This window comes from Taeniopygia guttata, chromosome Z, assembly GCF_048771995.1.
Source record: "Taeniopygia guttata chromosome Z, bTaeGut7.mat, whole genome shotgun sequence".
Taxonomy (NCBI): domain Eukaryota; kingdom Metazoa; phylum Chordata; class Aves; order Passeriformes; family Estrildidae; genus Taeniopygia; species Taeniopygia guttata.
Window position 1 is genome coordinate 8,055,828 of NC_133063.1, and position 16,855 is coordinate 8,072,682.

Genomic DNA, 16,855 nt, shown 5'->3' on the forward strand with positions numbered 1-16,855 from the left:
AAAACTTGAGTAAACTTACTGGCACAGTATTCTGTTGGTAAATTTTAATGGTTTTAACAGTTAATACACAGTTTAGATGCTATTGACAGAATTCTCTGTAAATTTCATGGGTTTTTTTGTTGTTAAGAAGAACATTTTGATTTGTCAGTGTTAGGTAACAGCCTCTTAAGGTGTTGAATTCTGAATTTCGAAAAAGTATTAATGAGTCCAACTGGAAACATAATTGAAAAGCAAAAGAACAGATTATCAATAGCCTGTAAGCTTTTGTCCTGGAACAATTAGAAAGTCTTTTGTCTATCCTGCTTAGAAATAGTTTCCAAAATTTTAATAATTATGTTTTGCCTCCAAATTGAAAATAATACTTAGATTATTATATATCTGTAAGTAGAGCAGAACTTTTAAACAAGTTCCCAGGTGTTATGATGCAGCATACAGATACAGCATGATTTCTAAGGCTATGCACAGTTTAACCACAATTCAAAGCAGGATGTTCACAGGTTATAGGTAATTTATAACTTGGTAAAAGACAGAGTAGAGATTCTTGCTAGAAATGTGTGTTCTGATTGTCCAAGTTGAAAAGTACCTACATAGTAGTCTAAATATATGTTTAAAAATTAGTGGAGTTTTATCCATCCCAATTACCTAAACCCATTTTTAGCTTCCATTGTATACATTTCTTTGTGTTTGTAAGTAAGGTTTATTTCCACCTTAAGGGAACACTAATTACAATTTAATATAATAATTTATAAAGATCCATGTCCCTTTTGTATCAATACTAAGTTTATTTTAGACCCTAATGTACTGCACAGTTATGCTATCCAAGATCTGCTTGGACAGGAAAATAGGTTGGATCTAGTCTTTTTTAGAATGCAAAGGTGACAGGAAAGAAAAATGAAGTTGCAACACCAGGTGAAGTACTTAAGAGCATATGAATAAAGTTTACCAAATACAGAAAGCTAGCAAGTGTAATAAAGACACTCATTTCTAAAAGGCAAAATCCCAATACTCTGTCTTACCTAAATTAGTTTGGAGAACGAGAGACTTGTGCATCAGGACAGCAAGTCCTTATTTAAATGCCACTCACTCCTTACAGCCAAATGAATTCAGTCAGCCAGGAAATAAGTATTGTGCCCTTGCTCAACATACTTAAAAGCTAGTGGGCAGTTCAATATCCAATGAGTGCTTTTTATAGGCTACATAAAAAAGATTGCATCAGCTTCTGTACATTAGGCTCATGTATTTAATTGAATAGTTGCTGTCTGCCTCTCTCTAATCTCATACAGTTTACCTGGAAGTAATTTGGTTTTTACAAAAAAACCCTATTACAGTTCAGATATTTGAATTGCTTGTGTAGCTCCCTGAGGGATAATAGTGATTTTTATTACATAAGATGATTTTAACATAATTTTTTTGGAAGTCTATTAAGAGAGCTTGTGTTTGAATGATAGTTGACAAATATATATATTAACTATACTGCCATGCTGTATAATCAGAATAATAGCTTTTTGTAAAAAACAACCAAGCCTCCCTAACCCGGAAAAAAAAAAAAAAAAGGTTGTACAGTAAAGTATGTTTCTTCTGTGCTGACAGTAAGTAATTTTCTGATTTGTTTTTCCTGAAAATAAAGGTTTCCTTCCTGTAAGTAACTGTTTATTCTGCTATGTATGCTTTCAGATTCCATGTCAAATGAACGTGGTAGCTGTTAAGCAGTCACCTCTCAACCTAAATTGGTATCCAGAAACTGTTAATGTTTAAAGTTTCCTTGTTGCTTTCAGAATGCAGTAAAGCCACACCAAATAAGGGCAGGGGCACTGTTATCAGCAACACATTTTTCAGCTGTGTAATCCAGTAATTGTCAGGCTGTGATGCCTGTATCTCATTGCTTCACCTGAAGGAAATGGGATTCCACCACAGATGTGTGCTATACCCTGTACACTTGTGTAGCCTAGCAGAGCCTGGAGCTTCCAATGTTCCTGCCATCTCCAAAGACAGAATGGAGGAGAGGAGATCTGTCTGCTGCTATGCACATGAGCAGACTGATTCTGACACTGAGATCCAGCACCATTCTTCCAAAGTGCAGTATGCAGGAGCCCTAGGGTGGTCAGTAGGTGTATTCCTTTACTGTTTCACCAAGTGACCCATTTTCAGTTTAGGTCACACTAAGAAATGGAAACCCACTATTCCTCCCTTTCTTCCTCCAGAGGTCCACAGAACATAATGTTTGCATTTTATTCAAATCATCATTTGTTGAAAGAGCTGTTCTTAACAGGGCTGCACAGATGAAGCAGCACATAGCATAAAACACGTTAGTTCCTTGCACTTGACTTCAGTATTGGAACAACTGTTTAAACTAGTGAAAGATGGCTTGTGTGCATATTCATGTATATGTATAACATTCTTATAATTACAATTATAATAATATATTATTATATTAACCAATATTATACTTGGCTATTTTAAATTGTACTTTTATGTTTGGATTCTTCACAGTGAAGTTTTTTCAAGTTTCCTTTGACCATATGAGCAAAAGCAATTAAGCAGAACCTTGTCTGAGCCACTCATTCTTTCAGGTTAAATGCATTGACTCAGTTTGTTTTGTGAAAAAGAGAAACAAGGAAAAGAACCATTCAAGCCAAACAAACTGCTGACTTTCCAACTGGCTTTAGTCCCACCTTTCTTCCTGACTATTCATCTTGCCTGTGGCTTGAAAAAAATCTCTCTGCAGGGGAAGAAACATTCATCACAGTACGTTCATGTGGGATTTCTCTTTGCAGCTTCTTTGTCAGGCAATTTCTGCTGCATCATGCAGTAGAATGGATAAATTGTTCTTTGTGAAACAGCATAACCCTCAAAAATTTCATTTTTTGCATACTTTTGCCTCTTCATCCTGGATTGTCGACCAAAAAATCTGAAGCTATATCATTATAAAGGCCAGGAGGAAGTAGTGGCGGTGAGCCTGTCTCCCTGTGTTGAGATATTTTAAATGCTTTATTTAGAACAGAAGTCAGATGGTATCACAGCTTATAGTATAATTGCTCACTTGCTGAAATAGTGGTTTCAAGTGTAAGTTTGAGCCAAGCGATGTTTGCTGTTTTCTCCATGTTTGAACTATGAAAATCCACTAAAAACTAATGTGGTTAGGGTGGGTTTTGTATTTATTTGTTGTATAACTCACTGAAAAACATGAGAGACAGCAGTCTAGTTAAACATTTGGTTGGAAACACAGGTGTTGAGTTAAATTGTTCACGTTGCTCATCTTTCATGTCAGAAGCTTTTTCTGTCTCATAGAATTCTTTCTTGGCTCTAATGGCTATGTTTATGTTACTGCTCTGGTTTTGAGCACGATTTTGAAAAAACACGATTTTGAAAAAACTCCTTGGTTAGACTCAGTGTGGTGCATGGATTGAATGTACACGGGTGTGTTATTCTTGCAAATTGGATTTCTTCTCAGAGGAAGGTACCTAGAAACTATACCCTAGTGCACTTTGACCCTTTATGGTGGCATAAAAAGTTAAGTCAGCAATTGGTGCTTTTGGACATATTTGAACAGACGTGAGGAGTCCTTTTACTTTGTGAGAACTGACTTGTCTGAAATAAAGTCCCTTGAGCTGCATATAATATAAGACAATACTGCTTTAGCACCTATTGATTTGATTTATTAATCTTTTGTTCTGCAGGGTTGCTTAGATATGTCAACCTAAAAGTTTTAGAAGTCATCAGGTACTAAAACAGAACAAGTGAAATGAATGTTTCTCTTTGTGTTGTGTTAGCCATTGTATTTTCGTCTTTAGAACTAAGATGCACTTGGAAGCAGACTTAAGCAAGGTGCCAGCAACCAAAACCATTTATTTATACACTGACACAGCAAGCTGTCAGACTACAGGCACAGAACATGGCATTGCCTTGTAGAAAAATCATATGAAACTTGTTAGGTTTGGTTAGTTTTTTCACTATATAGGGGTAAAATATTACTGCTTCAAAGCATTTTTGTGTTGAGTTTCAATGTTATACTAATTCAAACATGAAAGATGAAATAGCATTACGGCTTAGTGGTCTCTACAAGTCAGGAAAGCCAGATCATGTCCTCCACAAATTAAATTGCTATACTAAGGAGAGAATTATTCTGAGAGTCTTTCAGATTTGCATATTTCTAATTAAAATCTCCAGTTCACAATTTTAATTTTCAACTGTAAATTGGCTTAGGATTTTCCAGGCATGTTAGACTCTCTGTTAAATGCCTGCATTCACCAGCAGCTGTGAGTCAAGTTTTGTTTTTCCAAGAATTCTCAGTTCCATATCCCAGTGAGTAAGGTGACAGCCACTGGCAGGTAACAATCCCAGAGCTGATGAGCAGGCTACAGTGGAACTCCTGCTATCAGCCAGCACCTGTTGTTAAGGTTTGCCCATCAAGATCATCTTTGGGAATGATCATTCATGCAGATACATGGTCAAGTAGTTTGACTCATTCTGCAGAGACAGTTTTTGTGGAAGGATTCCAGAAAATGCTGATCTAACTATTGACAGGCTCTTGAAGGCAAGACAGCATTATTTTTCTGGAGAGTCTTAGGACATGACCACTAAAAAGGTATTTGCTGTGGATTCAAAAAACATTCCTAAAATTCAGATTTCTTGCTTTTGGGAAAGTAGCTGTTTCAAAGTGAAAGTCTGTTATTAAAAAAAAAAAAAAAAAAAAAAGAAGCCTTTAAAGATAGTTTTTCAAGACCTTGGCCATCATTCACGAAGTTAAATACTAAGCTCTGCCCTGTGGTTTTGCTGGATATTGTTTAGCCATACTAAGGTGTCACAGAGAAAACCAAACTGGCAGTTAATTCTCATGGTTTTTCCTGTTGTTTTCTATGGCATCTTGTGTTTACTACATGCAATAAGGACAGTGTTTTGAAAACACTTTTTTGTACTTGAGCACTAAGAAAATGCTCTCAGTTTCAATATCAGTGTAGTACTTTGAGAAACCAATAAGCCTATTTTCTTAAATAGAAATAAAAACTAACCAAATGGTTGAACTATTGGATGGGGGTTGCGGGAAAGACAATTGCTGTACCATTTACAGCTGACTGTATGTTTTACAAACTTTTGCCCAGTGTCTGCCTTACAAGCAATATTTATGAACAAAAACAACATAATAATAAACAAACAACAACAACAACAACAAAAAAACAGCACAAGCAAAGTAAGTGAAAAGAGACAGTTTTGCACGTTTGAAAACAGACAAAGAACAAATTAATCTGAATTCAGAGGCACAGGAGGGGAAGCAGATCTCTTACCTGGAGAGCTTTTTGACAGGGATGTACCAGCTCTGGTTTTGCACGTTGGAATGAATGGAAGTCTTCAGCCAGACATTGCTCTGTTTGCATAAAGGATAATTATTAGCTAAATATTCCTCAAGGTAAGAATGGGTAGTTATGGAATTTTGAGCTTATAATGTTTGGCAGTGTGTTGTCACTTGTATCACTTTGTAAAGCTGGATATATATGTATCGGTAGCTGAGGATTTGAGTTTAAATAATGCATAAGATTATTAATTAACTAACACTGATCCAAAAATTGTGCTGAGTTCAGGCTAGCACATCTCTGACCTTTGAAGCTACTTCTCATCTGGGATTTGATCTGGTTTATGCATCTTCATGTAGCATTAGCTTTTGATTTTACATGTTCAAGGTGTATGAATAGAACTTCCGTCTTCCTTGAGATTTGTGTCCTTCGCAGGCTGGAGTAAGTCCTGTTCTGCTCAGTGCATAGGATGGGAGAGCTGGAGGTCAGAGTTCTTTTTCTACATGTCAGCACATTCAGATCACAATATTTTTTGCTTCTGTGTGAACCAAAGACTTCATAATGTAGGCAGATCAGCAGGACAAAGATAGACTTCTGTTGAAAGTCTGCTTCATTCTTGTGAGGTATATAAACGACCACGTTCCCTCTCAGTTACCTAGGATCTTTGTATAAGTGCAGACCTATCCAAGTGATAAATAAACATCCATCTCCTCCCCTTGACAAAGGTGATAGGTAATGTTTAATGGTTAAAAGCAGTGCAGATTAACAGGTTGGGCACAAGGCCACGACCTGTAGGAACTGTATTCAGCTGGCCTACAAGCTTAGAGATGAGCAGATGTGTCTATTAGCCAAGGAAGAGCACAAGCTGGCATGCAGTAAGAATCTCAGATGGGAGTTGCAAGGCCACAAAAGGACTGGGTTGCTGGCACACAAGCAGGACTAGAGAGGGCCAGGTTTCAACATCGTCTTTTATCCCTGTGCAAGAAAGTTGTTTGCTGCTCTTTAGAATTAAGAAGGAAACATAAAAATTATGTAAGTGAAAAGTCAAAACTTAGTTGAGGGAGGAATAGAATAGAACTTCTGTGATATTAAACTGGTCACAGATTCTCAAAATGGTCATAAAACTACTGGCTACTACAAAGAGCTTAGACTTGGTGGTAGTAGTTCTAAATACAAAATTTAGACATTCTAAATACAAAATATAAAGAAGGTAGTTTCAGTCTTACCAAAATCCTGTTGATTGCTTCTTTGTTATGGAAGGTCTTGTCAGCCACTCCTATCCCTTTCCCCTTTGCTCAAGTACCTCCTAGAAAAAGGGGGATATATTAGTACACCTTATCTGCATAACAAATTTTGCACACTGGTCACAAAGATAGTGTGTTTCTTTGATTTTGTGCTCTACCGAATAGAAGATTGTACTGCTTCTGTTAATTTAATTTTAGCCTTGAGGTATTTCTTCATTAAAAATAAAGTGACTTAAACTCGTCTCTCAAATTAATCCTTTCATTCATTTTACTATGTAATTCTTAGAGCCAAGAGTTGTCTTGTCTGGTGACCTCCTAAAATGTGTGTGCCATCTGCTTCAGTACCTAAGTAAACTTTTTCTCCTTTTCAACTCCCATACAATATTTGGAAACTCTGTTACTTCTGGTATTTTCCGTCTTGGAATTTGCAGAGTAATTGGGGTTTGCCCATCTTCACAATTTTTTTGACAGAGACCTCTCTGCATTTCAACAGCACTTTTCCCAATATCAGGCTCCTAAGAGAAAGGAGGATAGTATTGTATACTTATCACTTGACCTCTTCTGTATTAAGTTGGTTGTAACTTTGTTTTGCCTCAAGCTAGCCTAAAAATAGCACTTTTTGAAATCTAAAAGAAAGAAACTTCAAATAATAATTTTGAACATTTTTTCCATATAGCACAGTGCCAGTGAGGCTAAATATCTCTGGACAGGACAGTTCTACACAGGAAAAAAAGTGACAAAATGAAACAATCTCTCATTCTCTCTGTATAAATTTTGAAAATCATATAGTTTTGACAGAACTGTGTTTTATGATGGACAAGTTTTACGTAGCATACAAAAATACTGACAGCAGAAGTTTCATTGGTGGATTATGGAGATGAGAGTTCATACTCCATTACATGAAGTCATTCATCAAGGCTTCAGCCCAGCAGTAATGCTGAGTGGGCTGGTCCTGGCATCCTGGTTGAGTTCCACTGACACTAATACTCTAAATGTGCTCTAGTTCCAAATGTGCTGTCTTTCCTTGTCAGCTGCTGAGTCGTGAAACAGTGGTAACTGGCCAAAACAGGTGACAAAAGAGGTACTGCAGTGAAACACCCATCTCTAAGAATAGAAACTACAGTAGAAAAGGATGATGATCATTGACCATTAATTTTGAGTTTACAGGTGATTTTTGTTTGTATGACTTACTATTTATCTTTATGAACAGATGCAGTTTCAACTGGTTTAAAAACTGTAAAGGGTTAAAAGTGGAATTGAACAGAAGTATTTATGAAATAAATAATGTAAATACGTAAAATATATTTGACATTGTTGACATGTTTACTTGAGGATTTTCAGATATTTCAGAAAAATTCATGGTATTGCTACATACAATTCATATCTAGTAACCTAACTATTAAAAAAATGAGTGCTAGATTAGTCACATACACACAGTTAATCTTAGAATCACAGAATCATAGTTAAAAGTGCTTGTTTACTGGGTCACAGTCAATAATATCAAATCTTCAAAAGTACATAGTCCAACTGTAATATCCACGTTCTTCCTTCTGTGCAAGTGTGGGAAGTTCAGAAATTCAGTGAATTAAAAAAACTCTTAAGCCTAATGCCTGCATTGTTTAAAATGCTCTCAAGTCTCAGTTACTCTGCAGTTTATATCACAGCGAGCAGGCGATGTGCCTAAAAAGCACACATTTGGTTGCATTTTAATAGGAAAGATGGGCACTCTGAAAGTAAGCATCCACGCCCTTCCAATCCACTATGCACTGCATTCCACATTCCTTCTCTAGCTGTAAAAGTGCCTGGTGCAGCTGAAAATTATGTGTGTATGCAGAGAGTCATGTTATTGATTTTTTTTTTAACCAAAAAATCTAGCTCCTGCTGTACAGTTTCCAGGAAAAACTGAGATCTGCAAGACTCAGTGCAGGTTTGTATATTCAAAATTGAGGAAGGCTGTCATTTAGCATGCAAGCCCTTCTATTTCCCACTGCAAACACAGAACCAATGGATTAGCACTTACCAAAGGCACAAAGTAGCTGCAGTAGCTCCACAACAGTTCTTGTATCAGTACCCAGTAGCACAGTACCTCAGGATCACAGCTTTCTGTAAGAATAGATTAGAAGTTTTATCGTGATATAGTGCAGGCCAACTGGGTATTGCTGTCATAATGTTTACAGTGAGATAATATAAATAAACACTAGCAGTTGAAAAATCTTTGTCCTGTAAAGTATAATCACAGATAAAAGATAAACTTTAAATCATTACATTACAGAAGCTGGTAACCTCTGACTTCTTACTCATCTCTGCTATTCTGCTTTATTAGAACTGTTAACACTGTGTGGAGTTCAGATAGAATTGCAGTCCTGACATAGCTTTTTACAATCTTTTTAACTGGACTTTTCAGGGGTTTTATTACTAACTTCAATTAGATTAAAATATACTCTTAAAGTGTTAAATGAGATTAGGGCAGGAAGTATGTGGAACTGTCCTTACACTTAGTGCTTAGTTGTCAATGGTCACTAATTGAGATTTGTCCTTTGAAAAAGCATTTTTATTGAAATAAATAATGAAGGGGGTCTAGCTGATAAATCTTGCATGTAGGAAGAATTTACATACCTCAGCTGACATAGAGTGTGAAATGTCTGAGCTTTTCTGCCTTCTGAGAAAAACTGCTGTTTTCGTCTCCAAATACCCAGAACTGTAGAACCAAAGCCTGCTTATTGATGACATGAATGTTACTACTGATATTTGTGTATCATAGAGGCAAATTTAATGTAGCAAGGATCGCCTCTCTGAAATTCTGGAGCTTGTTCACCCATTCCTTGAAATTTTATGTAATCTTAGCTGGATATTGAAAACCCATTTCTGGGTGCAAAGAAAATAGATGGATTTCCTACTGCGTTGTGAAGTAAATTTTCATGTTTCATGAACACAGAATGCAATGCATCTTTATATTGAAAGGTGAGATATTTTTCATATTAGTGGAAGTTTTTCAGGGTGGGGAAGGAATGGAGGAAAAAGGGTGATACATGAACATGAAGATCATGGAATGTAAGAGCTATCAATACTGTATATAATAATGCACCACTAGCCTAAATTGTAATGCCAAACCCAGGTTCAAAATAGAATTATCAGATGTCAGTTTGTAGAGACTTTCAGGTTTGTATCTCGTATAAAACTCTACAAATGCAACTGGCTAGTTTTACCTCCTTAATTGTAAGAAGTTTATTATGTTTAATATTGGAGAGTGAAGAGCAGACACTGGCATGCCATTTAAAAAACTGCACTCTCCAGATTGTCTTATAGTGGTCATTTGTCAGTTCTGAAGTACTCAGAAACCACTCATCACAAAAATTCTGCAGGATTAAGAACAAGACATGGAAGGCATATTCATTGTGCCTTTTCACTATCAGAAGTTATTAAACTGTAGTTAGAAAGTGAACTTGGTATCATTTTTCAAAGTGACCTATTCCGGTTAGATACAAAGTTGCCCATGGAGAATCAAGTACTGATAGAGGCACACCTGAAACTACATCTGATATGTAAAATAGATGGAGCAGCTGTTGGACTTCATCAGACACCACGTGCTGTCTGTATTTTAGATGTAAAAGAAGTACATCAGCTGAGAAATCTAGCTGAAAATCTTAACACCTTAACTATTTACCTCCTTGTTTTTATTTTCTTAGACTGTTGGTTTGTCCATTTACATGCTCCTTAGTACACATCCTGACAAATGGAAACAAGTTTTGAGAATGAAAAAAGTTAAAGTACCTGGTTAAAGTAGTACACTGTGCAGTAGTGCAAAATTTCAAGTCCAATTACAGTATGTGCATGAACAAGCAAAGTCTTTCAGAGCACACTAAGTAAAGCATTGCTGAATTTGGTTCTTGTCGCATATTTAGCAGCAAAGAGGGCAATAATTCCCTCTCAATGTTATGATTTACACAACAGTAAATAAACTATTTTCTGTGGTATGATTGGAGTCGCATACTTTTGGACTTTATTTCTTTGTACAGCTAGCAGGCAAAATAATAGATGGAGCATAAACAGCAAATAAAAATGTGAAAATGAAGAGGTGATAATAGCAGAACTGTGAAAGGAAAACAGTAAGTCAAATATGTACCATGGAGGCGCATTTCAGAAGGTGCACTGTTGTGTGTACTTGAATTGGAATGCTGGATGCATACAGAGAACTGTTCTGTCACTGCTTGGGAAGAAAAGTTCAGTGACAGCTTTCCCAGGCAGTGCCAAAAGAAGTTATATGCTTAAAGTAAGCTAATTTTAGCATTATGTTTTCTCTTCCTCGTGCATCTTTAGTCTTAACTATTGATTTAGTCTCCCTGTCAGCTCATTTCAAAACTTTTGCTTACAGGTGACTTTACTTGGAGTTCCATCATCAAGGGCAGCATCAAACCACAGTGAACATTTTACTTGTAGCCACGTGTTATGCAGAAGGAAATCAATCAGTTTCATACATCAAACTCAATCAGAAAGGTATCCTCTAGCAGTCAGCTCACATACAGTGACTGAACCTTTCAGTCACTTGCAAAGCCTTTAAATCTGTAGTGAAGAATCAGCTGAAAAGCATTTTCTGCTGTTTCACCTCATTATTCAATTGTTCCCTTTGCAAATGAATGTGAACATAGCAAACCTGAACAAGGGATCACAAGGTCTCGTGACACTGAATTGTCCATGTCTAGGTGATTGGCTATTCACATGTCTAGAGAGGTCAGATACTGAAATAGCATATACCTTTGCCTAAATCCTACAGCCTGTTTCTCCTTTTACATCTGGCATTTGTTTTAATGGGGAAGAGGGGTGTCGGACGGAGAAGAAACACAACAGTCTTAACAATATTTTCCGAGGCTAACTCACCTCGGCACAGGAAGCTGTTGGTGCTTTGTCTGCCTCTCTCTTCCCCCCACACACAGCACGCTCACTGCTGAAAGAAGGACTGAGACTATGCTCACAAAAGCAGGCTGAGTAAGAAATGGAAAATCATAGGCCATGATTAGCATCAGCTTGAAAACGTCCATTGTTTGCTTGTAATTCTGTGCCTGTGAATTTCAGCCAGATCACAGCAAGGATTTTGTGAGTTGCTTTGCAAGGTGAAGCTCAAACACTGCTGATTTCAAAGAGAAAAGATGCTTATTAAGATGCTGTATAAATCAAAGTCAATGCTATTTTTATGTTTTTAAAAAAATAGAAGGATTCAGCTGAATGCACAGCCTCTTGGCTGGCTTGTAGAAGAGGCAGTGATTTCCAGTAAATAACAGCTTCATTCTCCATTTTTGAAGCGGCTTATTCCTAAGTCACAGGGATTCATACCTATCCTTCTTTTTGCGCATGTACCACGCTGGTTGGTTGTGTGGATGGATTAACTCTGACAAGCTGTGACATCAGCAAAGGCTGGATGCTGCCTGGCTCTGTGATTTTGCAATGCATGCTCCTGTTACTGCTGGGCTGACTCATTCCTGCTATAGGGTGACTGAATTGTGCAGAGTGTGGGCCAGCACCGACTGAAGTGTTGGGCGTTGTGCTTCTGTGCAGAGCCTGTGCCTTAATTGTAAAGGAAGCAAATTTTCCAGCCCTGCTTACACAAATGATAGAGCTGAGATGTAAATGCCTCTCAAAGAAAAATATTAATGATAATAAATAGACGCAGAAGTGGTAAAATATACGGGTTATTTAGTGTGGGTGTGGTAGTCTTTGACCTTTGAAAAAGCCTCTGATTTAGGTTTTTGATCAGCAAGGCATGTGAAAAGCACAGGCTGTGTTTTGCTTGGGGACCACCAGGGAGGAAGAATCAGTCTTCATCAGTCTGGAAACTGTCTAGTTATAGTGATTATTTTGGATTACGGGGATTTTGTGAACAGGAGTCAATTTACTTTACCTGTAATGATCATAGGAAGCAAGAGCAAGTGGAGCAAGAACATGGTAGGAGTAACTCTAGTGTGGATGAGTATTGTTAGCTATTGTTAACTTCCACTCAGTTCAGGAGGGGGAAGTGTTGTTTATTAATAACCCAGGAGTCTACTAATTTCTTAGTTATTAACGATCCTGTACTTAAACCTGAAATACCAGACTAGCAGGGTTTTTGATTGACACTGAGGAGACCTGGAGAGAACTGCTGAGAATTCAGCCTCTGGAAAGGTGAATGTTACTGACCTTTGTACACTCTGAGGTAACATTTCAGTAGTGCTCACAGACCCTTTGGATCTGCTTTTAAGGTCCAGAGGTTTTTTAAGTAATCAAGAGAACAAGAAGTTTATGTAGACAGTTGGTGGGTTTGGAGCAAACAAAGTCTTTGTAAAAACCTGACCCTTAAACTGGCTTCATTTCATTCCTCATAGCTGCAAAAATAATTAGAAAAACTAAGGAGGTGGGATCCTTTTGTGTTGTAAGAGGCACTTTGGAGGGCAACAAGTTTCGCCTCTGAAAAAAAATAAACTTGCTGACATTTTCGGTCCAGGGCTTTTGACCTTCATCTTGTAAATGCTCTCCTCTTAAGCTTACATGCTTTCTTGTCCATTTAACAGCTTGTTCTGGCTAAAAGCAAAGACAGGCATTTCTGAAGACCATTCCTTCTGGAGTAGCAGCAAGAATATGAAATGACATGGATTACTGTTGTTCGTTACTCCAACAGTTACTGTTGTGGGAACCTTTGGAAGTTTATTATTTGCTTGCAGTGAACAGCTTGACTTTGGGCACTAATGTCCTTTCCAGGGTAGATGGACTCTTGTGTGTGTGCTGGAGTTTTCCAATCCCTAAAATGGCATCATGGATTCTAGAAAGGTGGTAAGCAATTGCTTCGGCACTGTATCTATGAACACTCCTTATAGTAGTCACTTGCCTCAGGAGTTGTTTTCACTTAATTTAGTCTTGAGAGGGGGAATTTAATTACCATGCATATTTACACTTATCAAAACAATGGTGATGGTGTTACCGTTGGTCCACATCGTGGACCTGGACACTGTGGACAAGAGTGTATGATTTCAGGAACCCCCTTAAAGGGCGGGCAAAGATGGTGTGGCACACAGCTCAGGATCTTTATCAGATGAATAGTGGTATGTAATATGATCATTATCTCAGCAGAGGTACTAGATACTGCCACAGCAGGGTAGTCTCTAGACTGCACTGTTGCTTCTCTTAAGATTGTAACACAGAAAACCCTCAATGGAGAAAGGGGTTTTTAGGTGACTCCTTCATGGAGTCTGGCCAATAGCCTGCTGAAAAAAATTACAGGTGTGAGTTGCATCTCTCCTCTGCTAACACCTTGTGCCAGTTTTCTGTCCTTGCTTCTTGATTACATTTGCAACTAGGTGAGCAGTCTTTCCAAGTAGAAGCTTCCAGTGAGGATGTCAGCAGGCTATGCTGCTGTGGGAGTGGTGTTAGCCAGCCACTATGGCCAATCTACCCAAAGAGGCTGTTCTCAGATAGTGATGAAAGCAAGCCAGATTATGTCAACTTTTGATGTATATGGTAGCTCTGTTTACCAGAAACACAAAAGGGAGACCACAGTAGCTGAATGAGAATGTCAGGATGTGGATGAGTACTATTCTAGTATATTGGTATTTCCCAGCCATCCTTAATCCTAGGCTCTCTTCAACATAGTATCTCTGTTGATGGTTACCCTACATGGTACATTTTTATTCCTAAATGGGCTGTGACCTACTGACAGGAAGCTACAGGGCTTCCTATCCCAGGAGATTTAATTTGGTACGTTACAAGAAAGTCTGATAAAGTTAGTTTGACGTGTTATCAGAGATTCAGTACTTGACTGAAGATCACTTGGAATGGAAACACTCCCTGCCTGTGGTTTTTGTTCTCTCTTTTCTGTAGATAAGATATTTGGTTCAATATCTGGGTGTGCACATGTTTTCCAGGGCATGCAGCTATATTCCTGGACAGGATCAATGCAGGGCAGAAGAGAAGCAGCAGTTGCTGGGCACAGGAGGGAAGCAATAGCAGTAGACTAAGTAGTAGTATCTGCAGCTGTGCTAGCTGGAGCAGATCTGGCAAGCTGTTGACAGCTAAAGCTGTCTTACCTCTGCCCTCCCAAGAGATTAAGTTTGTGAATGAGGGTAGGCTGAAAATGTTATGGATAAGAAGCACAACATGAGTATCTTACAACACTTTGGCAAGCTGTCTAGTGCTACCTATGCACCTGGAAAGAACACTTGAAAAAAACTTTACTTCAGTAATAAGAAGTAGTAGAAAGCTGTTAAGATGGGCCTGTAGCCTTTGATTGAGCAAACGACAGCCCATGAAGCAAACCTTTCCAAGGAAGGGAGCAACCAGATTGTGTGGCAACCAGCAGACAGTCCCCTGTACTTACAACTGCTCTTCATATTCACAGCATGATTGTTGCTCCCAAGAGGCAGCACATGGGTCTGGAACTGAGACCATGATGCAGACTGGAAAGGTTCCTCACCAGCAGGCAACAGTCTCTGGAGTATAGCAGCCTCAGGCTTGGTGTTTCTATGGGCCTTGGTGCCAGGATGCCAGTAAATGTGCTTTAGTGTAGCTGTTTATAATGGCTGAAGATGAAGAAGGTCTATGTGATAAGCTTCCCGGAGAAATCCCAGCTGAGGAACAGAAAGCCAGGCACAGACAAGATAGTGATTGCTGCTTGACATTCAAAATACCTGACAGCAAACAATGTGTGATCGTAGTCTTGCAAGCACTCAAATGCAATGATGAGTATGTAACCTTCTGCATGCTTGTAAATGAAGGCAGTGGTGTCTAGAAGCCGTGACAGAAAGACTGGAAGAGGAACAGGCCAAAAATTGATTGTAAAATTCTGTGAGCTTGCAGCCAAGAGCCCAATCATAGGTGCATGGTGTTCCACCAACAGTTTAGATGTAGAAACATGTTTTGAACAACTTTGGACATGGATTTCTCCTCCGCCACACATTTACCTTGACATGTGCCTGTAACAGTATTGATCTGGTCATCAGTGTCCTAAAATTGTCTTCAGAGCTCTCCTGTCAAGGGCCTGGCAGTTAATCCAATCTTGTCCATACAAAACATTTGTAAATACTACCAGTTTCTGTGCCTCAAGTGCAACAGTCAGCATGGCTTCCAGTCACTACATGGCAGGCAACCATGCAACCCAGATTCTAGCAGTACCGTATACGCTGTAAAAAAATGCATCGATCTCGCATCAGGAATGTAGTCTAGGTAAGGATAAGATCAAAATCTGAGCAAGTGTTAATCATGTCAGTCAAGTAATCATGGGAGCATATTGTCTGTTCCGCTTGGTAGGAGGAAGAGATTCTTATGAAGTGACTGGTCAGCCAAAGAACTTAAGAAGTGCCTCTACACCTGCACACATAACAAAAGATCTCGTGTACCAGCACTCAGTTATAGTTGGCAGTGGCATTCTGTTTTAAATGTGTTACTTAATTGGTGCAGTCGGAAAAATGTAGATGTAATGGAATCTTAAGTGTACAGGTATCATATGGAAGGTTTTATTTATGGTTATATCTTATATGCTTATTTATACTTATATTTTCACATAATACTGTGTAGACCTTAGACTGAAGCCAGGAAGATTCTAGTTCCTTTGCTTTTATCTGTATGGCATTATTAACTTTTTACAAGACAGTGTAGTTAATCATTCTTACACACACTGACTGTAAGTGTGCCTGTAAGCAAATAATTCAATAGAACACAGGGTACAACTGGAAATAGTTAATGGATCTGAGGGAGCAGAGCTAGTTTTAGCAAAAAAAAAAAAACCTGTTTCAGAACTTTGGAATCAGACTTTTTTTTAAAACCTCTGTCTAAGCAAAAAAAAAAAAAAAAAAACCCAAAAAAAAAACCAGCTTCCAAATGGCCATTCCATAGTCCAACAGTGACTTTTAAAATACTTGTAAGTATACTAAAGCAAATAAATTTCTTTCTGCTGTTTGCTTCTTTTACGGCTGCGCCATTTGACTTGGGCAGGTACCCCAATTTCATCATCGACTGCATACATGACAATTTCTGTCATGGTGGTAGGATGTGCTTTAAGAAGAAAAAGCCTTCTTCAGGTCTTTGGTAAAAGAGTGTGACCAGGCTAAGACTGTGTGCTGGGGAGCTGGCATAGTGGATATGGCTTATGTTACACTTACTTTGCCTGCGTTGTCTTCCTTTTCTAGATCCTGGTGAGAGATTTGTCTTCTTCATGTTTCATAGTTCCCTTATTTATTCACTAGGCAATTCTGTCAGCCCTTCTTAATTCTCTGGAAATTTGGAACTGATATTACAGATTATTCACTAAAACCTTTCCTTGACAAGAAAGTACAGAGAAAGAACCTATATCAAAGAGGCTTGGAA

The 16,855-nt window shown here is 38.2% G+C and overlaps 2 protein-coding genes across 5 annotated transcripts in view; one reads left to right on the top strand and one right to left on the bottom strand.

Annotated features, from left to right (window-relative positions):
• IDUA (alpha-L-iduronidase) overlaps nucleotides 1-16,855 on the top strand; it is a 47,079-nt gene that overhangs the window by 14,186 nt on the left and 16,038 nt on the right. The gene's annotated exons all lie outside the window — the stretch shown is intronic.
• SLC26A1 (solute carrier family 26 member 1) overlaps nucleotides 1-16,855 on the bottom strand; it is a 38,277-nt gene that overhangs the window by 8,317 nt on the left and 13,105 nt on the right. Inside the window, exons 2-5 of one of the 2 annotated variants that reach the window (XM_030258941.4) lie at nucleotides 11,408-11,511; nucleotides 8,553-8,635; nucleotides 6,515-6,594; nucleotides 5,283-5,362 (exon numbers count right to left, since the gene is read on the bottom strand). Coding sequence is in view for 1 of the 2 variants with exons in the window: in XM_041711035.2 (XP_041566969.2) it covers nucleotides 7,544-7,555; nucleotides 8,553-8,635 (95 nt within the window). In the remaining variant the exon portion in view is untranslated. Of the gene's footprint in view, nucleotides 1-5,282; nucleotides 5,363-6,514; nucleotides 6,595-7,543; nucleotides 7,556-8,552; nucleotides 8,636-11,407; nucleotides 11,512-16,855 lie in introns of both variants that reach the window. The other variant, XM_041711035.2, reaches the window with a different exon arrangement.